The 24,963-nt window shown below is 42.0% G+C and overlaps 1 protein-coding gene across 1 annotated transcript in view; it reads right to left on the bottom strand.

Annotated features, from left to right (window-relative positions):
* Positions 1–24,963, bottom strand: part of zanl (zonadhesin, like) — an 83,285-nt gene that overhangs the window by 18,218 nt on the left and 40,104 nt on the right. The window contains 36 exon segments of the mRNA XM_080294900.1: positions 395–519; positions 794–910; positions 1,373–1,520; positions 1,700–1,896; positions 2,297–2,438; positions 2,638–2,776; positions 2,863–2,991; positions 3,459–3,607; positions 5,377–5,621; positions 5,784–5,925; positions 6,015–6,208; positions 6,475–6,619; positions 7,148–7,350; positions 7,919–8,088; positions 10,279–10,386; positions 10,516–10,659; positions 11,101–11,246; positions 11,683–11,807; positions 12,082–12,198; positions 12,726–12,864; positions 13,053–13,249; positions 13,651–13,792; positions 13,992–14,130; positions 14,217–14,345; positions 15,460–15,608; positions 17,692–17,936; positions 18,105–18,246; positions 18,336–18,529; positions 18,796–18,940; positions 19,629–19,831; positions 20,354–20,523; positions 22,326–22,433; positions 22,563–22,706; positions 23,148–23,293; positions 23,730–23,854; positions 24,129–24,297. Coding sequence (XP_080151026.1) covers positions 395–519; positions 794–910; positions 1,373–1,520; positions 1,700–1,896; positions 2,297–2,438; positions 2,638–2,776; positions 2,863–2,991; positions 3,459–3,607; positions 5,377–5,621; positions 5,784–5,925; positions 6,015–6,208; positions 6,475–6,619; positions 7,148–7,350; positions 7,919–8,088; positions 10,279–10,386; positions 10,516–10,659; positions 11,101–11,246; positions 11,683–11,807; positions 12,082–12,198; positions 12,726–12,864; positions 13,053–13,249; positions 13,651–13,792; positions 13,992–14,130; positions 14,217–14,345; positions 15,460–15,608; positions 17,692–17,936; positions 18,105–18,246; positions 18,336–18,529; positions 18,796–18,940; positions 19,629–19,831; positions 20,354–20,523; positions 22,326–22,433; positions 22,563–22,706; positions 23,148–23,293; positions 23,730–23,854; positions 24,129–24,297 — 5,571 coding nt within the window.

Raw genomic sequence — 24,963 nt, 5'->3', positions numbered from 1 at the left:
ATAAAGATGTTAAACAGACTGTGTAAACGTCTAATTGGTGGACAGGTCAGGGAGTATAAAAGTACAAAGAGTGTGCAATGTGCAGTATATCAGGCAAAAACAGACTTTGTATAGTTTTAACAAGCAAGAAAGACATTGCTTTATGCCTATCACACTGTGTTATCTTTGGCATAGATTCAACTGACAAAATGGGAAAAATCTGTTTTGTTTTTTTTACATGTTGTTAGCAACAAAGTAACTAAAGATATAATTTGAGTTCTTTGCTAAAATGTCAGTTATGTGTAGACATAAGACATACATGGTGATGATACAACTACTGTGTGGGATGTCTGCTGGCACACATTTTACTTAAAGATGGGAAATATAAGAGATAGTAATTCATTCACATACTGACCAGTGTTCTACTGCTCTTCATCAGGGTCACAGTAATTCCATCCACTGTCACATATAGCTTCCTCAGGTATGACACTCCTGCAACTCCTCTCTCTTCATTCTTTGCCTCCACAGAGAACCAAGGGCCTGCACAGGGAAGACCACGACAATCAGGAATATTGTGTGTTTATATTAAAGGTGAATATTGGCATTAACATACAAACCACCACTGACATTCAGTGTCTTCTCTTTGCAGCAAACGTGAATGAAAACAACATCTGTCATGCTTTGCGATGAAAATAATAAATGAGTAAATTTAGCTCATTTAAACTTTAATTTGTGCGTGTGGTGTGGCAAGACTAGAACAGGTGCAATGAAACCCAAACATCTTAATGAATAAATGTCTCAAAATAGTGTGTACCTGTGCTGTTCCTACAGCTTCTTGCCAGTGTGTAAGTACAGGTTCCCATGAAGCTGTAGTACTTCTTGTCAAAGGTGTTGTAGTGTGGATCCCCAGAAACTACACAATCCTGAAAGCCTGAGAGAGGGAAAAACATCAGGAACATCAGACTGAAACACAGATGATAAAAAAGATGCAAAGAATATGTCATTTCCTGACTAGACAAAAATTTTCTGCAATTCTGTGATTTTGTATTATAAAGAATTGCATGTAACACGTGTTGTTATAGACAAACTGTACAGAAGAGAGCAAAAGAAACATAACAGCAACACACACATAAATATTTCACTGTTATTGAAAGTAAAAGACGCCTGTGGGTTGTGCTTCTCTATCTTCCATTGCTCAGTCTAATTATGTATATTAGAGCAGGGATAGAAAATGCTCGTTTGAGAACTTTGACAAAGTCTACAGCATCACATCAAACACAGTTGCAAAACTTTTCAGGTTGGCAGTCCAACCCATGAGATCTGGAAACCTACTTAGAATATAATGGCTACAGCTTTGCTGTGTTTTTTTTAGGTGTGAACATTACAAACATACTCGTAGGATAGCAGCCCAGCTCTCCATCCTGAAGTTTACATTCATGCATTGGGGGGCATTCAGAGGCTTCACAGGTAATTCCAGCTGCACCACACCAACATTTTCGCTTGCAGTCTTCCTCAAAAAACTCCTCTCCAGGCTGACAAACAGACAACAAAATTGACAATTAAGCATAGCAGGCACAGATGATTCTTTGTAGATCCTTTTATGCATGTATGTATGAAAATGTTGTTTTAGAGAGGACATAAAGAGACTGCAAGTGACCTGACTTGAAATACAAAGGGCCAAATGATTCACTGCCGGCCTATCAGACCCACTTCACCATACCTCATAATACTGGCCGTTCGTGTGGTTGCAGCCACACATGTTCTCCTTAACGCACTTGCCAGCACTCAGGACATAGCTGGGATCACACACACAGGACTCAGAGCAGGGACCAGAGCAGGAGGGGGGTTTTCCAAAGCATGTTTCCTGACAAGGATCTGCACAAGGTTCGTAGTGGCTGTTTGGGGGACAGCTCAGTGCTAAGCAGACCACAAGAGGTTGAAGTTAGTGATAGGAAACAAAAGTATGTGCTGGTTAAAATATAAAATGACAGCTTTTCACAAGAAAAGAGATACGTCTTTGGCACTTCCAGCTGTGTTGTCTTCCGTGTAACTAGATTGTTTGAGTTTGGTGGTAACCCAGTCTCCTGCAGCCTCTTGGCATATGTTGTCTGCCCAACTAGGTATGCTAAAGCAGCACTCCCTCAGTTAACTTTAGTGAGTAGGAAGCCCGTATGAAGTACTCTTCCACAAGTCAAAACTGACATAAACTTCTTTGTGTTATTTTCTCCCAACTACTCAGCCAAGCTGATTTTTACCTAATGATATACCTAAAGATATTTTACTACTAAATTAAATCATTTGTCCTTCCAATACTCACGGCAGAAGGTTTCATTCCTCCATGGTCCAAGGTTGACCCCACGATCTTGGCATTCATTGACATAGGCTTCAATGGCTTCACACAAAATGGGCTTGGCACCATCCAGCTCACACAAGTCAAAGACACAGTCCCTGAAGTAATTCTGAGAACAAACAATCACTTTGTTACAATGCTTTATATTGTGTGACCATCTAAAACCACATATTCAAATTATTCCACTATTACGAATATCACATTTTCACCCTGAATGCACACACACATAGACCAATACAACAAGCTCAGAATAAGGACTGGTTCCACATTTGTTTATTATATGTGCACTATCCTCTACATGAACATACATTGGGGTTGACTTTGGGATGGCACACAGCAAAAGGTCCATTTTTGTCCAGCAGAATGCCACAATATCCAGAGCTTTCATACAGTTCCTGTTCTTCTTCATTGCACCCAGGGATCGTAGTGTTGGGTTTCTCATTACATCTGTCAAGACAGACCATCATCTTAAGAACATTTGTCTTTTGTCAATGGTAAATGTTTCTTTACACTTGCATCTCTGCAATACTCACTCTGGATTCATGTTCCAACTGTGTCCAAAGTCATTGGCATTTTCAGCTAAGCTTCCATCTGGTTTGCGGAAGTCATCTTTGGTATCTCCATCATAGTTGCCACACAGGCCACACAGCTTGTTCTGATAGCTGCAGATTGCAGAAAATGATTGTGTTAGAGTCTTATGCAAGAAAGACTAACAAGTAAGCCAGAACTACAACGTGTTTTAATTGCAGCCAAGTTTCTTTTCAGCAGTAGACTAAACCCCACACATTAGTAAGACTAAAAGATCAGACATGTACATTTGATGTGTTTGATAGCATCAGCATAGAATTAACTAGTCAGGAAATTAGAAGTTTTGTGTGATTTTATCTTGAAATTTTGAGGGAGCTGTTTGTGTTGCCCCTGCTAAATTGTTTAAATAAAATATCCTAGCTGTGTCATTAATCTCTGCCTTTATCACCTTACTACTCCTTACAGATAAAGGATTCATGTTCAGTATATGAATATGTGTTATAGTTTTAGTTGTATCAGTATGGATGTAGATTTCTGGACTGGTGAACTTGTGATTAAAACACCACTTTATAAGGAAACCATGAATTTGGTCTTCACTCACTCTTCGATTACTTTAATGTCCATGAAGGAGTTTCCATCATAGCGAACCGTCACACCAAAGTTCATGGAGACAGTGTAGTGTTTTCCTGACTTGAACACAGAAATACCAGGGGACGGAGACAGTGGCAGATTGACATTGGTCCCATTAACCTGTATGGGAAAATAGGCAGAGTACATCAAATCTGGTCAATTATTAGCCAACATTTTCATTTTTGAATTACTCATGTCACAACATTACTATCTGTAACTGAAAAGAAACGTTCCTTTATCATGCCAATGATGTCTGAACAACTCAGCTCTTGCCCGACATGTCAAATGCAGCTGCCGGTATGACAAGCGAGAGTGGATCGAAGCCAAAGGCATGGATGCCCAAGAAAACAGTCGACCAGAACGATACCCGAATATTAAATCGCATTGTACGATCTAACAGGGGCTCGCAGTGGCCGCTTGGTCCCAATCCGAGACAAAATGGACGAGTCCTCCTCACTGAAGCTGAGCAAGACCAATGTTGAGCCAAACAGTTCTGCGATACTTTAAACCAGCCCGAGCCACTCCACTTGTTCGAGGCCAAAGAACTTGCATCCTCCATGGATCTTCTTCCTGTCGATATCGGAAAAATCATCAACGCTGAAGTCAAGACAGCGATGCTGGCCTGGACGAGTTCCTCCCCACAATGCTGAAGGATGACGAAGCCCAGTTGGATGCCGCCCTTAGAAGTCCCCTAAATGCCTGCTGGTCAACATCGCATGTACCCTATGAATGGGTAATTTCAATGACTTCAAGAAAGCTTTTGACAACGTCCACCGGCCGACTCTATGGGCTATCCCACGTCAATATGGAGTCCCCCAGCAGTTTGTAGACGCCTTTTGTGGTCTCTGCTCCAACTCCCGGTTCTGCGTCCAGACAGATGATTGGATGGCGCCCTTAGAAGACCCCTAAACGCCTGCTGGACAACATCGCGTGTACCCTATGAATGGGAAAAAGGTGTTATCACCAAACTTCCCGAAAGGCGATTTGGGTGACTGTAACAACTGCCGGGGCATCACGCTGCTGTCGGTACTCGGGAAAGTGCTTTGCCTCATTCTTTTGAATTGGCTACTGGGCCCCTACTGGGCTCGACTACGGAAGACCTCCAAGAATGGACTGCAGCTTTGTAGAGGCAGGTGAGGAAGTCGGAGTACGAATCAGCGCCAAGAAAACCAAGGTACTCGGAGTTGGCTACACAACTGCCCATGTTCCCGTCATAATCAACCAATAACGTGCTGATAAGTTGGAAAATTTCACATATCTGGGCAGCATCATCTCGAATGACGGGATCTCTGATCAAGATGTCAACTCCAGAGTAGGGAAGGCTGCCGGTGTCCTCCGACATCTCCAATTCAATTCATTTAAATTCAATGTTTTTTATATAGCCCCAAATCACAAAAACAGTCACCTCAAGGTGCTTTATATTGTAAGATAGACCCTACAATAATACATACAGAGAAAAAAAACAACAATCATATGACCCCATTGACCAAGCACTTTGGTGACAGAGGCGTCTTTTAACAGGAAGAAGCCTTTGGCAGAACCAGCGAAAGCAAGGCCGACCAAATATCACATGACGTCGAATGTTTATGGATGATCTGAAAACAGTCGACATCGCCTGGGACGAAGCTGAAACATTCGCCCCTGACCGACATCGATGGAGATTGTTAGCTGCCCGATGCGTCGCTCGGCGTAGGAGGAACTAAGTGCTAAGTGTAAGTGCAAGTTTCTTTCCATGGTCAATTGCAGTGGTTTTCAGAAGTGTTCCTGAGCATGTGCAGTGGTTTGTACCACAGAATGATGTTTGTTTGTAATGCAGTAGTGCCTGATAACGTGAAAGCGTGATTGGTTTTCACATGCAAAACATCCTGTTTCTTCTTCTCATGTCTTACCTGCACAGTGCCACCTTTGAGAATGGAGATCTTTATCATCTGTGCGTATACATGTACGGCATTCACATAGGAGATGGTCGGCCTGTTATACCGGTTTTCATTGTCAGTATGGACCTCAAAGTAGGGCACAGTTGTGTCATTGCATGGACTAGACATCAGATAGCTGCAGTTGCCCATGAAGTCATATTTGCGTTTGTCAAAGCTGGTGTAGTGTGGATCGCCAGATGCTATGCATGTGGATGTACCTAAAGGAATAATATATGAGAAAATTGTAATTTCCACACTGTCAACTATCAAGTTATACCGACTGACTGTAAAGCACAACACAAGGTGCTCCTTGTGCAGATGTAATTTATTACACTGCATTAAATCAAGTCAACAACAATAAAGTCAACAAACATTATTACCTTTAGGATAACAGCCTGCAACACCATTAACCTCTCGACACTCTTCAGTGGGGTCACAGGAGTTATCAACACATTCCAAAGTGTAGTTCCCTACACAGTGACACAGCTTTGTGCAGCCATCTCCAAATACTATCTCACCAGGCTGGATAAAATGAAAACAATCAGTACTGAGAAAGTATACTGTATGTCTTTAAATGTACACTGTACACAGTACTAACTAGGACATCTGACCTCATAATAGTTATTGTTGTCATCTAAACAACCACACTTGTCCAGCGGCACGCAGTGCCGTCCTTTGAAGACAAAGCCTGGTTTGCAGAAACACCCAGTGATGCAGGAGCCAGAACAGTTGGTAGAGGGTTCCATACATGTAGGAATGCAAGCTGGACCACACTCTATATACTCTGCGTTAGGAGGACACAGGTCTGGATAGAAAGAAAAAGGATTACTGGAAAATGCGCAGATACTCTTTCAGGAACTAAAAAGGTAGGAAGTTATTATGCAGTGTTAACAAACTCAGTCCAAAAAAACAACATCAGTTGAGACAGTGGAGGTTTGGAGCGCCTGTTGCTAAAATGACTGCATTTATTTACTGCATTTCTAGGACCAGTCGGATAAAGCACTTGACACTGTAATCCACATCCATGCATTCATGCAGCTATTTCTATGTGAAGCTGTGTGATTAACATACCCAGAGGGTGGCATTCATATTCTCCATCTTGTAGTTGGCAGCTCTCAGTAGTTGGGTTACAGCTGGTGTTATGACACTGTAGCAGACCTCCACTGTGACACATACACTTTTGTTCACAACCCTCCAAGTACCAGTCATCGCCCACCTGACAAATGTACACAGAATACAAAAAACAATCAAAATTCTGTCATGTAATTCTCTCTTATACATCACACGAATATAAAGATCTAAATGATAAATATACATTTGGATGCAAACCAGGGATTCTGTATGCCACTAACTAATTAGGCCAACCTTTACTCATTTATTTATTGATTTTGGGCTTGCTAATTGTGGTGGCACCAGTATGTAAATGCTGTGACAAAAATACAAATTCTATAACACCAGTGTCTTTTAAATTCAGGCAAAATACAGCATAATAAATATAACCTGTGCTTGATAAGTTGAAAGTAAAAATCTTTGTTGTAAAACCAATATTTGTGTGCCAACAGTTCACTGCAGTCTATGCACCCTTAATTTAGTTGAGTTTTAATTTCTTTTTTACTGTAGGGTCTTTTGGCGTCTCTCCTGTTGAAGTCATAAAGAGAACTGAAAATGATGTTAGCATGAGCTTAGCACATTTTAAAGGTAAATGGAATATGGTTTTAATTGTTTGGAGGCTCTTTCCACTTACAGGGTGATAGGTTCCACTGGGGTCCACACAACCACAGTCTCTCAGTTCCACACATTTGTCATCACTGAGAATGAAGCCAGGGTTACACTCACAACCCTCTACACACACTTCCTCACAGCCAGGTGGTCCCACCACACCAAGACATGTCTCAGGACATGAATTCACACAAAGGGAGTAGGAGCTATTGGGAGGACAGGTCAGAGCTGTGTGGACAAACACAGGGATGAACAATAATGAGAGGGAACAATGGTGGACAAATAGCAACAGAGAAGGGAGTGGGTAGTAGGATGATTCAAAGACAGGGCACCTACGTATCTCATATTGATTTAACTCAGTGTCATAAATGAAAGCAAGGACAATATTAACTGCATTGAATATTTTACATTGGTTTCAGCATTGTGCACTGTATCTTAAACTCTCCTCCCTATACAATTATAAATATGATTATAAGTTCAATTATAATGTTGGTGAGCAGGATGTAATATATCGTGGTTATATTTACAGGTGGAGACAACTTCCAAATGGAGAAGCTATGGCATGCACCCCATTTAAAAGGGAAAATGCTGAAGGCTCATTTTTCCAAAATGAGAAGGTATTATTCAAGTCTTTATTCATTTATGCTTCAGAATGGGGCTTATCAAGCCAATGGGTGATGTCACTGTGACTATGTTTTATATATACTTTATGATATTCAGAAAGAACAGCTGATATTATTATTAAACTATCATATATCATTTAGATATATTTGGTATATCTCAGATTCAAACTTACGGCAGAAGTCTGGAGTTCTCCATTGGTAGACTTTGGCTCCAGCACTATGACATGCGTCAGTGTAGGCCTGGAGCTGGTCACACAGCACGTGCTGCTGGCCGTTGAACTGACACATGTCATACACACAGCTTTGGAAGAATGGAGTGGGATTAACTACACTGATGCACTCCCTGTAACAGAGAAAAGCACTCACTTAGCTTAGGTAGGAAAAGGCAGAGGCTCATATATACTGAAAATCTGAGTTCGAACAAACAAAAAAGCTACATTTGGTGGTGAAACAGTCAACAACTGTTGCATAAGTTTAGCAACAATTCACTAGATGGGGCCATTGAATAAAGGTGAATGGCTTAAACATGAATTGAACTGCGGTTTGGGGAAGGCCTCGCTGGGGACTGGCAGTGGCTCCTGGGCTGGCAGATCCCCATGTACTAATGAGAAGTGAAACACTGAAAGAATTGAAATTGAAAAAGGGGAGGGAGGGTTGGGAATGAATGGAAGAACAAACAGCTAGTAGAACTGGGGGATTATATATAGATAAGAACAGGAAGGGAAGTGTTTGGATACTTTATCTCTAATTCACTAGCTGAGCCCACATCCTCATTTTACATTTTACAGTGTTTCTATTAGAAAAAGGTGAATGGCTTAAACATGAGTTGAACTGAGCTTTAGGGAAGGGCGCAGAGGGGACTGGCCGCCTAGAAGCAGCAATAATTGTGCATTGTGAAGGTGAAAGACCTCTGCAGTAATAATTCAATTTTTCTTTTCAATTTATTTATACAGCCCCAAATCACAACAACAATCGCCTCAAGGTTCTTTATATGTAAGGTAGACCCTGCAGTAATACCTACAGAGAAAACCCAACAATCATATGACTCCCTATGAGCAAGCACTTTGGCGACAGTGGGAAGGAACAACTCCTTTTAACAGGAAGAAACCTCTGGCAAAACCATTCCCATGGAAGGACAGCCATCTGCCGCTACAGGTTGAGGTGGAAGAAGGAAAGCAGGACAAAAGAGAAGCGCAGAGAGAAGGTGGTCAAGGATTCCAGAGAGTGGAGTGGTTGAGTTCGGAAAATTACGAAGGAATGGTGGGAGAAGACATCAAAGCAAATTTCAGACAACGAAAGACCTTAATAGTTGAATGAGGAGAACCCCTGATCGAGTGGCAACGTGGCTCGACTGGTGTGGAGGCTGGATGGATGCATGTCTGTATTTTAAGACATCAGGCAATGGCTTGACGGCTCGTAAAAGCTTTTACTGCTGTGTTTGAAAATGATCGATATGGAGAAAAAGACTGGCAATATGGTGTCAGGAATGTGCACTGTTACATTTTGTGAAAGATAGATAGATGCATGGACCCTGGCATCCAAGTTATTGGGGAAAGAGGAAAGAGAAACTGGCTTCCAGGTTCCAAAAAGCACGCTGCTGCATTTTGCTCAGGAGAGATAGAGGGAAGAAAAGCTTGCTACTGCAAATGAAGGAAAAGAACCTGGCATCCCGGTGCCAGATGTATGCTGGCGAATTTGAAAAAGACGGACAGAGAAATAGAACCTGGAATACCATTGCAAAAAGCATTCGGCTGGATTTGTAAAGGAGGAAAAGAGAAAGAAAACATGGCATCCCAGTACTAAAAGCCTGCTGCTGCATTTGTAAAGGAGGAACAGAAAAAGAAACCCAGAATCCCGGGGCCAAAAGCTTGCTGGTACATATGCAAACGAGGGACAGAGAAAGAGAACCTGACATTCCAGTGCCAAAACACATGCTGCTGCATTTTTGTGAAAAGGGGAGTGAGGGAAGAGGAACTGGCAACCCGGTGCTAAAAGCTTGCTCCTGCATTTAAGAAGGAGGGGTAGATAAAGAAAGCCTGACATCCTAGTGCCAAGAAGCATGCTGCTGCATTTTGCGAGGGAGGGACAGAGGGGAAGGGAAACTGGAATCTCCTGGGTAGAAAACCTTGTTGATGCATTTGCAAATGAGGAATAATAACTTGGCATCCTGGTGCCAAAAGCTCACTGTGGCATTTGCAAAGGAGGGTTATAGAAAGAACCTGGTATCCCAGGTTTTTTGCAACGATAGATAGAGATAAACTGGCAAGTCATTGGTAAAAACTTGCTGCTGCGTTTGAGAATGAGGGACAAAGAACGAAACTGGCATCCCAGTGCCAGACGGGTTCATTACAGCATTACAGTAATAGTATTGAAAATATTTATTCATATTTTACAGGTCAGTTGGGTGATTACCAGGCATGCTGCCATCTAGTTCATGATTTTATAAGGTCAGGAAAAAACGTTGTAAAAACCCAGGAATCCCATCAGTTTAACCAAGTCGATAACCAAAAGTGGAGGGGTTGTGAATTCTTACCGGAAGGGTCCAGTAGGGTCTGTAATTTTACCACATTTCTCTGGTTTTACAACTTCAGCTTCCAAGTTGGGGTCACAGTCTGGATCAGGCTTTGTTCCTGGGGTACATCTGGTCAATACAAATACAAAACACAGTTACATCCTCTTCAGTTTGTCAGAAAGAGTCCGACAGTAAGGTAACGAAAGACATAACCAGAAGAAATCCAAAAGACAGAAAGATAGATATGTTGGAACTCACGAGTCATCTTCATCGTCTTTGGTCTGCCAGCTGTTCCCAAAGTCATTACTATTTCCTGCCACAGTGCCATCAGGTTTAGTGAAGTCATTGTCTGGGTTCCCATCATAGTCACCACAAAGGCCACACATTTGGTCATAGTAGGAGCTGGTAGGACAAAGTCAAGGCAGGATATGTAGGATTAAAATAAGACAAGCTTAAGAATATTTGCAATGTTTAATAAGGTGTTGCTTGGCCTTTTATTGTAATTCTAGAAACAAATGAAGAGAATGCAAAGATCCCTGATACAATAAACCAGGGCATCGTTAGTATATATTAAAAGTTGCATAAGTCCACAATATGCACACAAATGGACTGCTTTGTTTTCACAACATACATAAAACAACTGGTGATGTTCAGCAGTTTAGATCGTTATCTATCAGAGTTTCTTCAGATCGTTAGGTTATGGTTGCATCAGAAGAAAGTGGTCATCAAAAAAAGAATGATGGAGCAATGGAGACAGTGGTCAGGTGTATTGTATGAATGTGTGAAGCAAATAAAAATAAGTTCTACAATATCAAAATAGTTCAAACCAATATTTATACTAACCTGGGAACTGAGATCTGGGCATAATGGTTTCCATCCCAACGCACCCTCAAGCCAAAGGATGTTTGAAGCGTGATGAACTGACCAGCAAGACTAATAGACATGAGAGGAGAGGGGGAGTGGGGCAGAGCCACCCGTACTCCGTTCACCTGATTCAGTGATGAAGAAAAAGATGTTAAGAACATAAGAATATAAAGATGTTAAACAGACTGTGTAAACGTCTAATTGGTGGACAGGTCAGGGAGTATAAAAGTACAAAGAGTGTGCAATGTGCAGTATATCAGGCAAAAACAGACTTTGTATAGTTTTAACAAGCAAGAAAGACATTGCTTTATGCCTATCACACTGTGTTATCTTTGGCATAGATTCAACTGACAAAATGGGAAAAATCTGTTTTGTTTTTTTTACATGTTGTTAGCAACAATGTAACTAAAGATATAATTTGAGTTCTTTGCTAAAATGTCAGTTATGTGTAGACATAAGACATACATGGTGATGATACAACTTCTGTGTGGGATGTCTGCTGGCACACATTTTACTTAAAGATGGGAAATACAAGAGATAGTAATTCATTCATATACTGACCAGTGTTCTACTGCTCTTCATCAGGGTCACAGTAATTCCATCCACTGTCACATATAGCTTCCTCAGGTATGACACTCCTGCAACTCCTCTCTCTTCATTCTTTGCCTCCACAGAGAACCAAGGGCCTGCACAGGGAAGACCACGACAATCAGGAATATTGTGTGTTTATATTAAAGGTGAATATTGGCATTAACATACAAACCACCACTGACATTCAGTGTCTTCTCTTTGCAGCAAACGTGAATGAAAACAACATCTGTCATGCTTTGCGATGAAAATAATAAATGAGTAAATTTAGCTCATTTAAACTTTCATTTGTGCGTGTGGTGTGGCAAGACTAGAACAGGTGCAATGAAACCCAAACATCTTAATGAATAAATGTCTCAAAATAGTGTGTACCTGTGCTGTTCCTACAGCTTCTGGCCAGTGTGTAAGTACAGGTTCCCATGAAGCTGTAGTACTTCTTGTCAAAGGTGTTGTAGTGTGGATCCCCAGAAACTACACAATCCTGAAAGCCTGAGAGAGGGGAAAAACATCAGGAACATCAGACTGAAACACAGATGAAGCCACTGTAGAACAATTACCTAATAACAGTGCAGTTCACTGCTGCTTTGGACTTGTACTGGCATTAAAATAGATGCAAGGAATATATCCTTTCCTGACTAGACAAAAATTTTCTGCAACTCTGTGATTTTGTATTATAAAGAAATGCATGTAACACGTGTTGTTATAGACAAACTGTACAGAAGAGAGCAAAAGAAACATAACAGCAACACACACATAAATATTTCACTGTTATTGAAAGTAAAAGACGCCTGTGGGTTGTGCTTCTCTATCTTCCATTGCTCAGTCTAATTATGTATATTAGAGCAGGGATAGAAAATGCTCGTTTGAGAACTTTGACAAAGTCTACAGCATCACATCAAACACAGTTGCAAAACTTTTCAGGTTGGCAGTCCAACCCAAGAGATCTGGAAACCTACTTAGAATATAATGGCTACAGCTTTGCTGTGTTTTTTTAGGTGTGAACATTACAAACATACTCGTAGGATAGCAGCCCAGCTCTCCATCCTGAAGTTTACATTCATGCATTGGGGGGCATTCAGAGGCTTCACAGGTAATTCCAGCTGCACCACACCAACATTTTCGCTTGCAGTCTTCCTCAAAAAACTCCTCTCCAGGCTGACAAACAGACAACAAAATTGACAATTAAGCATAGCAGGCACAGATGATTCTTTGTAGATCCTTTTATGCATGTATGTATGAAAATGTTGTTTTAGAGAGGACATAAAGAGACTGCAAGTGACCTGACTTGAAATACAAAGGACCAAATGATTCACTGCCGGCCTATCAGACCCACTTCACCATACCTCATAATACTGGCCGTTCGTGTGGTTGCAGCCACACATGTTCTCCTTAACGCACTTGCCAGCACTCAGGACATAGCTGGGATCACACACACAGGACTCAGAGCAGGGACCAGAGCAGGAGGGGGGTTTTCCAAAGCATGTTTCCTGACAAGGATCTGCACAAGGTTCGTAGTGGCTGTTTGGGGGACAGCTCAGTGCTAAGCAGACCACAAGAGGTTGAAGTTAGTGATAGGAAACAAAAGTATGTGCTGGTTAAAATATAAAATGACAGCTTTTCACAAGAAAAGAGATACGTCTTTGGCATTTCCAGCTGTGTTGTCTTCCGTGTAACTAGATTGTTTGAGTTTGGTGGTAACCCAGTCTCCTGCAGCCTCTTGGCATATGTTGTCTGCCCAACTAGGTATGCTAAAGCAGCACTCCCTCAGTTAACTTTAGTGAGTAGGAAGCCCGTATGAAGTACTCTTCCACAAGTCAAAACTGACCAAAAACTCTCTTGTGTTATTATCTCCCAACTACTCAGCCAAGCTGATTTTTACCTAATGATATACCTAAAGATATTTTACTACTAAATTAAATCATTTGTCCTTCCAATACTCACGGCAGAAGGTTTCATTCCTCCATGGTCCAAGGTTGACCCCACGATCTTGGCATTCATTGACATAGGCTTCAATGGCTTCACACAAAATGGGCTTGGCACCATCCAGCTCACACAAGTCAAAGACACAGTCCCTGAAGTAATTCTGAGAACAAACAATCACTTTGTTACAATGCTTTATATTGTGTGACCATCTAAAACCACATATTCAAATTATTCCACTATTACGAATATCACATTTTCACCCTGAATGCACACACACATAGACAAATACAACAAGCTCAGAATAAGGACTGGTTCCACATTTGTTTATTATATGTGCACTATCCTCTACATGAACATACATTGGGGTTGACTTTGGGATGGCACACAGCAAAAGGTCCATTTTTGTCCAGCAGAATGCCACAATATCCAGAGCTTTCATACAGTTCCTGTTCTTCTTCATTGCACTCAGGGATCGTAGTGTTGGGTTTCTCATTACATCTGTCAAGACAGACCATCATCTTAAGAACATTTGTCTTTTGTCAATGGTAAATGTTTCTTTACACTTGCATCTCTGCAATACTCACTCTGGATTCATGTTCCAACTGTGTCCAAAGTCATTGGCATTTTCAGCTAAGCTTCCATCTGGTTTGCGGAAGTCATCTTTAGTATCTCCATCATAGTTGCCACACAGGCCACACAGCTTGTTCTGATAGCTGCAGATTGCAGAAAATGATTGTGTTAGAGTCTTATGCAAGAAAGACTAACAAGTAAGCCAGAACTACAACGTGTTTTAATTGCAGCCAAGTTTCTTTTCAGCAGTAGACTAAACCCCACACATTAGTAAGACTAAAAGATCAGACATGTACATTTGATGTGTTTGATAGCATCAGCATAGAATTAACTAGTCAGGAAATTAGAAGTTTTGTGTGATTTTATCTTGAAATTTTGAGGGAGCTGTTTGTGTTGCCCCTGCTAAATTGTTTAAATAAAATATCCTAGCTGTGTCATTAATCTCTGCCTTTATCACCTTACTACTCCTTACAGATAAAGGAGTCATGTTCAGTATATGAAAATGTGTTATAGTGTCATGGTCCGTGGTCCTGTGTCTGAGGAATGCGTGACGCTCGGGTAGCCACACCCCCGGGCTATCACCGGCACATCTGTTCTCCATCACGGTGACTACACGGAGATCTACTGAACCCGGCACTGATGGAAGGCTCCACGCCAGTCCGTTAGTCCCCCCACAGTGGTAACTAGACTTCCACGAAAGCGTGCATTCCCTTCTGGTTGGAACTGTGTTTAATCTGCCTACTTGTGTCCAGGTTTCGACTCGGCGTCTGCCACCTGCCTGTCCTCCGGCTCAACTGGATCACTCGGTGCATCATCTGGCCCATTCGCTATTTCCACGGACTTTCTGCTCACGGACTGCCACACTTCCCTCCCGAGCTCCCACAGTCCCGTTCCATCGTAAGCCCCCTACTCTAACTAAGTCCTGATGTGTTTTCCCTACTTTCCGGCTCCCTAGTAATCATCTCCCCTTTCTATTGCAGCCTCCCATGGTCCCGATCCTGGCTTCCTCGTGTCATTATTCCCCGGGTTTTTAGTTTCTTGTTTTGCTCTCTAGTTTTCCCGGGTCGCCTTTCGTTATTTCAATAAAGTGTCTTTTCTGTTAGCGCGGAGTCTGCATCTGGATCCTTTTGTGCATGCGCGCCGCGGCGCATGACATATAGTTTTAGTTGTATCAGTATGGATGTAGATTTCTGGACTGGTGAACTTGTGATTAAAACACCACTTTATAAGGAAACCATGAATTTGGTCTTCACTCACTCTTCGATTACTTTGATGTCCATGAAGGCGTTTCCATCATAGCGAACCGTCACACCAAAGTTCATGGAGACAGTGTAGTGTTTTCCTGACTTGAACACAGAAATACCAGGGGACGGAGACAGTGGCAGATTGACATTGGTCCCATTAACCTGTATGGGAAAATAGGCAGAGTACATCAAATCTGGCCAACATTTTCATTTTTTAATTACCCATGTCACAACATTACTATCTGTAACTGAAAAGAAACGTTCCTTTAGTGGGCGATCGTGGCTCAAGAGTTGGGAGTTCGCCTTGTAATCGGAAGGTTGCCGGTTCGAGCCCTGGCTTGGACAGTCTCGGTCGTTGTGTCCTTGGGCAAGACACTTCACCCGTTGCCTACTGGTGGTGGTCAGAGGGCCCGGTGGCGCCAGTGTCTGGCAGCCTCGCCTCTGTCAGTGCGCCCCAGGGTGGCTGTGGCTACAATGTAGCTTGCCATCACCAGTGTGTGAATGTGTGTGTGAATGGGTGGATGACTGGATATGTAAAGCACTTTGGGGTCCTTAGGGACTAGTAAAGCGCTATATAAATACAGGCCATTTACCATTTCTCATGCCAATGATGTCTGTAAATGTCATGCCCGACATGTTAAACGCAGCTGCCGGCATGGCAAGCGAAAGTGGATCGAAGCCAAAGGCATGAATGCACAAGAAAACAGTCGACCAGAACGATACCCGAATATTAAATCGCATTGTACGATCTAACAGGGGCTCGCAGTGGCCGCTCTGTCCCAATCCGAGACAAAATGGACGAGTCCTCCTCACTGACGCTGAGCAAGACCAACGTTGAGCCAAACAGTTCTGCGATACTTTAAACCAGCCCGAGCCACTCCACTTGTTCGAGGCCGAAGAACTTGCACCCTCCATGGATCTTCTTCCTTTCGATATCGGAAAAATTAGCAACGCCGAAGTCAAGACAGCGATGTTGGCCTGGACGAGTTCCTCCCCACAATGCTGAAGGACGACAAAGCCCAGTTGGATGCCGCCCTTAGAAGTCCCCTAAATGCCTGCTGGTCAACATCGCATGTACCCTATGAATGGGTAATTTCAACGACTTCAAGAAAGCTTTTGACAACGTCCACCGGCCGACTCTATGGGCTATCCCACGTCAATATGGAGTCCCCCAGCAGTTTGTATACGCCTTTTGTGGTCTCTGCTCCAACTCCCGGTTCTGCGTCCAGACAGATGATTGGATGGCGCCCTTAGAAGACCCCTAAACGCCTGCTGGACAACATCGCGTGTACCCTATGAATGGGCAAAAGGTGTTATCACCAAACTTCCCGAAAGGCGATTTGGGTGACTGTAACAACTGCCGGGGCATCACGCTCCTGTCGGTACCCGGGAAAGTGCTTTGCCTTATTCCTTTGAATTGGCTACTGGGCCCCTACTGGGCTCGACTACGGAAGACCTCCAAGAATGGACTGCAGCTTTGCAGAGGGAGGTGAGGAAGTCGGATTACGAATAAGCGCCAAGAAAACCAAGGTACTCGGAGTTGGCTACACAACTGCCCATGTTCCCGTCATAATCAACCAATAACGTGCTGATAAGTTGGAAAATTTCACATATCTGGGCAGCATCATCTCGAATTATGGGATCTCTGATCAAGATGTAAACTCCAAAGTAGGGAAGGCTGCCGGTGTCCTCCGACGTCTCCAATTCAATTCATTTAAATTCAATGTTTTTTATATAGTCCCAAATCACAAAAACAGTCACCTCAAGGTGCTTTATATTTTAAGATAGACCCTACAATAATACATACAGAGAAAAAAAACAACAATCATATGACCCCATTGACCAAGCACTTTGGTGACAGAGGCGTCTTTTAACAGGAAGAAGCCTTTGGCAGAACCAGCGAAAGCAAGGCCGACCAAATATCACATGGCGTCGAATGTTTATGGATGATCTGAAAACAGTCGACATCGCCTGGGACGAAGCTGAAACATTCGCCCCTGACCGTCATCGATGGAGATTGTTAGCTGCCCGATGCGTCGCTCGGCGTAGGAGGAACTAAGTGTTAAGTGTAAGTGCAAGTTTCTTTCCATGGTCAATTGCAGTGGTTTTCAGAAGTGTTCCTGAGCATGTGCAGTGGTTTGTACCACAGAATGATGTTTGTTTGTAATGCAGTAGTGCCTGATAACGTGAAAGCGTGATTGGTTTTCACATGCAAAACATCCTGTTTCTTCCTCTCATGTCTTACCTGCACAGTGCCACCTTTGAGAATGGAGATCTTTATCATCTGTGCGTATACATGTACGGCATTCACATAGGAGATGGTCGGCCTGTTATACCGGTTTTCATTGTCAGTATGGACCTCAAAGTAGGGCACAGTTGTGTCATTGCATGGACTAGACATCAGATAGCTGCAGTTGCCCATGAAGTCATATTTGCGTTTGTCAAAGCTGGTGTAGTGTGGATCGCCAGATGCAATGCATGTGGATGTACCTAAAGGAATAATATATGAGAAAAAGAAAATTGTAATTTCCACACTGTCAACTATCAAGTTATACCGACTGACTGTAAAGCACAACACAAGGTGCTCTTTGTGCAGATGTAATTTATTACACTGCATTAAATCAAGTCAACAACAATAAAGTCAACAAACATTATTACCTTTAGGATAACAGCCTGCAACACCATTAACCTCTCGACACTCTTCAGTGGGGTCACAGGAGTTATCAACACATTCCAAAGTGTAGTTCCCTACACAGCGACACAGCTTTGTGCAGCCATCTCCAAATACTATCTCACCAGGCTGGATAAAATGAAAACAATCAGTACTGAGAAAGTATACTGTATGTCTTTAAATGTACACTGTACACAGTACTAACTAGGACATCTGACCTCATAATAGTTATTGTTGTCATCTAAACAACCACACTTGTCCAGTGGCACGCAGTGCCGTCCTTTGAAGACAAAGCCTGGTTTGCAGAAACACCCAGTGATGCAGGAGCCAGAACAGTTGGTAGAGGGTTCCATACATGTAGGAATGCAAGCTGGACCGCACTCTATATACTCTGCGTTAGGAGGACACAGGTCTGGGTAGAAAGAAAAAGGATTACTGGAAAATGAGCAGATACTCTTTCAGGAACTAAAAAGGTAGGAAGTTATTATGCAGTGTTAACAAACTCAGTCCAAACTAACAACATCAGTTGAGACAGTGGAGGTTTGGAGCGCCTGTTGCTAAAATGACTGCATTTATTTACTGCATTTCTAGGGCCAGTCGGATAAAGCACTTGACACTGTAATCCACATCCATGCATTCATGCAGCTATTTCTATGTGAAGCTGTGTGATTAACATACCCAGAGGGTGGCATTCATATTCTCCATCTTGTAGTTGGCAGCTCTCAGTAGTTGGGTTACAGCTGGTGTTATGACACTGTAGCAGACCTCCACTGTGACACATACACTTTTGTTCACAACCCTCCAAGTACCAGTCATCGCCCACCTGACAAATGTACACAGAATGCAAAAAACAATCAAAATTTTGTCATGTAATTCTCTCTTATATGTCTGTGAAGGTTCTCAGTCATCCAGGTCATCGTAGTCAAAGGAGCTTGCAAAGAAAAGCGTCTGGACTTCTTTAAGTCTTTAAGTCTTCAAGCAACTTAAAGAAGTCCAGACGCCTTTCTTTGCAGACTCCTTTTACATTCTCTCTTATACATCACACGAATATAAAGATCAAAATGATAAATATACATTTGGATGCAAACCAGGGATTCTGTATGCCACTAACTAATTAGGCCAACCTTTACTCATTTATTTATTGATTTTGGGCTTGCTAATTGTGGTGGCACCAGTATGTAAATGCTATGACATAAATACAAATTCTATAACACCAGTGTCTTTTAAATTCAGGTATAATACAGTATAATAAATATAACCTGTGCTTGATAAGTTGAAAGTAAAAATCTTTGTTGTAAAACCAATATTTATGTGCCAACAGTTCTCTGCAGTCTATGCACCCTTAATTTAGTTGAGTTTTAATTTCTTTTGTACTGTAGGGTCTTTGTGTCTCTTGGCGTCTCTCCTGTTGAAGTTATAAAGAGAACTGAAAATGATGTTAGCATGAGCTTAGCACATTTTAAAGGTAAATGGAATATGGTTTTAATTGTTTGGAGGCTGTTTCCACTTACAGGGTGATAGGTTCCACTGGGGTCCACACAACCACAGTCTCTCAGTTCCACACATTTGTCATCACTGAGAATGAAGCCAGGGTTACACTCACAACCCTCCACACACACTTCCTCACAGCCAGGTGGTCCCACCACACCAAGACATGTCTCAGGACATGAACTCACACAAAGGGAGTAGGAGCTATTGGGAGGACAGGTCAGAGCTGTGTGGACAAACACAGGGATGAACAATAATGAGAGGGAACAATGGTGGACAAATAGCAACAGAGAAGGGAGTGGGTAGTACGATGATTCAAAGACAGGGCACCTACGTATCTCATATTGATTTAACTCAGTGTCATAAATGAAAGCAAGGATAATATTAACTACATTGAATATTTTACATTGGTTTCAGCATTGTGCACTGTATCTTAAACTCTCCTCCCTATACAATTATAAATATGATTATAAGTTCAATTATAATGTTGGTGAGCAGGATGTAATATATCGTGGTTATATTTACAGGTGGAGACAACTTCCAAATGGAGAAGCTATGGCATGCACCCCATTTAAAAGGGAAAATGCTGAAGGCTCATTTTTCCAAAATGAAAAGGTATTATTCAAGTCTTTATTCATTTATGCTTCAGAATGGGGCTTATCAAGCCAATGGGTGATATCACTGTGACTATGTTTTATATATCATATATCTTTTAGATATATTTGGTATATCTCAGATTCAAACTTACGGCAGAAGTCTGGAGTTCTCCATTGGTAGACTTTGGCTCCAGCACTATGACATGCGTCAGTGTAGGCCTGGAGCTGGTCACACAGCACGTGCTGCTGGCCATTGAACTGACACATGTCATACACACAGCTTTGGAAGAATGGAGTGGGATTAACTACACTGATGCACTCCCTGTAACAGAGAAAAGCACTCACTTAGCTTAGGTAGGAAAAGGCAGAGGCTCATATATACTGAAAATCTGAGTTCGAACAAACAAAAAAGCTACATTTGGTGGTGAAACAGTCAACAACTGTTGCATAAGTTTAGCAACAATTCACTAGATGGGGCCATTGAATAAAGGTGAATGGCTTAAACATGAATTGAACTGCGGTTTGGGGAAGGTCTCGCTGTGGACTGGCAGCGGCTCCTGGGCTGGCAGATCCCCAAAGAAGACATCCCCTAGAAGCAGCAATAACTGTGCATTGTGAAGGTGAAAGACCTCTGCAGGAATAATTCAATTTTTCAATTCAATTTATTTATACAGCCCCAAATCACATCAACAATTGCCTCAAGGTGCTTTATATGTAAGGTAGACCCTGCAATAATACCTACAGAGAAAACCCAACAATCATATGACTCCCTATGAGCACGCACTTTGGGAATTGGGAAGGAACAACTCCTTTTAACGGGAAGAAACTTCTGGCAAAACCATTCCCATGGAAGGACAGCCATCTGCCGCTACCGGCTGAAGTGGAAGAAGGAAAGCAGGACAAAAGAGAAGCGCAGAGAGAAGATGGTCAAGGATTCCAGAGAGTGGAGTGGTTGAGTTCGGAAAATTACGAAGGAATGGTGGGAGAAGACCACAAAGCAAATTTCAGAAAACGAAAGACCTTAATAGCTTAATGAGGAGAACCCCTGATCGAGTGGCAACGTGGCTCGACTGGTGTGGAGGCTGGATGGATGCATGTCTGTATTTTAAGACATGAGGCAATGGCTTGACGGCTCGTAAAAGCTATTCTGGTGTGTTTGAAAATGATCGATATGGAGACAAAGACTGGCAATACGGTGTCAGGAATGTGCACTGTTACATTTTGTGAAAGATAGATAAATGCATGGACCCTGGCATCCAAGTTATTGGGGAAAGTGGGAAGAGATACTGGCTTCCAGGTGCCAAAAAGCACGCTGCTGCATTTTGCTCAGGAGAGATAGAGGGAAGAAAAGCTTGCTACTGCAAATGAAGGAAAAGAACTGGCATCCCGGTGCCAGATGTATGCTGGCAAATTTGAAAAAGACAGAGAAATAGAACCTGGAGTACCATTGCAAAAAGCATTCTGCTGGATTTGTAAAGGAGGAAAAGAGAAAGAGAACCTGGCATTCCTGTGCCAAAAAACATGCTGCTGCATTTTTGTGAAAAAGGGAGGGACAGAAGAGGAACTGGCAACCCGGTGCTAAAAGCTTGCTCCTGCATTTGTGAAGGAGGGATAGAGAAAGAAAGCCTGACATCCTAGTGCCAAGAAGCATGCTGCTGCATTGTGCGAGGGAGGGATAGAGGGGAAGGGAAACTGGAATCTCCTGGGTAGAAAACCTTGTTGATGCATTTGCAAATGAGGAATAATAACTTGGCATCCTGGTGCCAAAAGCTCACTGTTGTATTTGCAAAGGAGGGTTATAGAAAGAACCTGGTATCCCAGGTTTTTTGCAACGATAGATAGAGATAAACTGGCAAGTCATTGGTAAAAACTTGCTGCTGCGTTTGAGAATGAGGGACAAAGAACAAAACTGGCATCCCAGTGCCAGAAGGGTTCATTACAGCATTACAGTAATAGTATTGAAAATATTTATTCATATTTTACAGGTCAGTTGGGTGATTACCAGGCATGCTGCCATCTATTTCATGATTTTATAAGGTCAGGAAAAAAACGTTGTAAAAACCCAGGAATCCCATCAGTTTAACCAAGTCGATAACCAAAAGTGGAGGGGTTGTGAATTCTTACCGGAAGGGTCCAGTAGGGTCTGTAATTTTACCACATTTCTCTGGTTTTACAACTTCAGCTTCCAAGTTGGGGTCACAGTCTGGATCAGGCTTTGTTCCTGGGGTACATCTGGTCAACACAAATACAAAACACAGTTACATCCTCTTCAGTTTGTCAGAAAGAGTCCGACAGCAAGGTAACAAAAGACATAACCAGAAGAAATCCAAAAGACAGAAAGATAGATATGTTGGAACTCACGAGTCATCTTCATCGTCTTTGGTCTGCCAGCTGTTCCCAAAGTCATTACTATTTCCTGCCACAGTGCCATCTGGTTTAGTGAAGTCATTGTCTGGGTTCCCATCATAGTCACCACAAAGGCCACACATTTGGTCATAGTAGGAGCTGGTAGGACAAAGTCAAGGCAGGATATGTAGGATTAAAATAAGACAAGCTTAAGAATATTTGCAATGTTTCATAAGGTGTTGCTTGGCCTTTTATTGTAATTCTAGAAACAAATGAAGAGAATGCAAAGATCCCTGATACAATAAACCAGGGCATCGTTAGTATATATTAAAAGTTGCATAAGTCCACAATATGCACACAAATGGACTGCTTTGTTTTCACAACATACATAAAACAACTGGTGATGTTCAGCAGTTTAGATCGTTATCTATCAGAGTTTCTTCAGATCGTTAGGTTATGGTTGCATCGGAGGAAAGTGGTCATCAAAAAAATAATGATAGAGCAATGGAGACAGTGGTCAGGTGTATTGTATGAATGTGTGAAGCAAATAAAAAGAAGTTCTACAATATCAAAATAGTTCAAACCAATATTTATACTAACCTGGGAACTGAGATCTGGGCATAATGGTTTCCATCCCAACGCACCCTCAGGCCAAAGGATGTTTGAAGCGTGATGAACTGACCAGCAAGACTAATAGACATGAGAGGAGAGGGGGAGTGGGGCAGAGCCACCCGTACTCCGTTCACCTGATTCAGTGATGAAGAAAAAGATGTTAAGAATATAAGAATATAAAGATGTTAAACAGACTGTGTAAACGTCTAATTGGTGGACAGGTCAGGGAGTATAAAAGTACAAAGAGTGTGCAATGTGCAGTATATCAGGCAAAAACAGACTTTGTATAGTTTTAACAAGCAAGACAGACATTGCTTTATGCCTATCACACTGTGTTATCTTTGGCATAGATTCAACTGACAAAATGGGAAAAATCTGTTTTGTTTTTTTTACATGCTGTTAGCAACAAAGTAACTAAAGATATAATTTGAGTTCTTTGCTAAAATGTCAGTTATGTGTAGACATAAGACATACATGGTGATGATACAACTACTGTGTGGGATGTCTGCTGGCACACATTTTACTTAAAGATGGGAAATATAAGAGATAGTAATTCATTCACATACTGACCAGTGTTCTACTGCTCTTCATCAGGGTCACAGTAATTCCATCCACTGTCACATATAGCTTCCTCAGGTATGACACTCCTGCAACTCCTCTCTCTTCATTCTTTGCCTCCACAGAGAACCAAGGGCCTGCACAGGGAAGACCACGACAATCAGGAATATTGTGTGTTTATATTAAAGGTGAATATTGGCATTAACATACAAACCACCACTGACATTCAGTGTCTTCTCTTTGCAGCTAACGTGAATGAAAACAACATCTGTCATGCTTTGCGATGAAAATAATAAATGAGTAAATTTAGCTCATTTAAACTTTAATTTGTGCGTGTGGTGTGGCAAGACTAGAACAGGTGCAATGAAACCCAAACATCTTAATGAATAAATGTCTCAAAATAGTGTGTACCTGTGCTGTTCCTACAGCTTCTGGCCAGTGTGTAAGTACAGGTTCCCATGAAGCTGTAGTACTTCTTGTCAAAGGTGTTGTAGTGTGGATCCCCAGAAACTACACAATCCTGAAAGCCTGAGAGAGGGAAAAACATCAGGAACATCAGACTGAAACACAGATGAAGCCACTGTAGAACAATTACCTAATAACAGTGCAGTTCACTGTTGCTTTGGAATTGTACTGGCATTAAAATAGATGCAAGGAATATATCCTTTCCTGACTAGACAAAAATTTTCTGCAACTCTGTGATTTTGTATTATAAAGAAATGCATGTAACACGTGTTGTTATAGACAAACTGTACAGAAGAGAGCAAAAGAAACATAACAGCAACACACATATAAATATTTCACTGTTATTGAAAGTAAAAGACGCCTGTGGGTTGTGCTTCTCTATCTTCCATTGCTCAGTCTAATTATGTATATTAGAGCAGGGATAGAAAATGCTCGTTTGAGAACTTTGACAAAGTCTACAGCATCACATCAAACACAGTTGCAAAACTTTTCAGGTTGGCAGTCCAACCCAAGAGATCTGGAAACCTACTTAGAATATAATGGCTACAGCTTTGCTGTGTTTTTTTAGGCGTGAACATTACAAACATACTCGTAGGATAGCAGCCCAGCTCTCCATCCTGAAGTTTACATTCATGCATTGGGGGGCATTCAGAGGCTTCACAGGTAATTCCAGCTGCACCACACCAACATTTTCGCTTGCAGTCTTCCTCAAAAAACTCCTCTCCAGGCTGACAAACAGACAACAAAATTGACAATTAAGCATAGCAGGCACAGATGATTC

This window comes from Astatotilapia calliptera, chromosome 3 (assembly GCF_964374335.1).
Source record: "Astatotilapia calliptera chromosome 3, fAstCal68.1, whole genome shotgun sequence".
Taxonomy (NCBI): domain Eukaryota; kingdom Metazoa; phylum Chordata; class Actinopteri; order Cichliformes; family Cichlidae; genus Astatotilapia; species Astatotilapia calliptera.
This window is presented reverse-complemented; position numbering and strand designations above follow the sequence as displayed.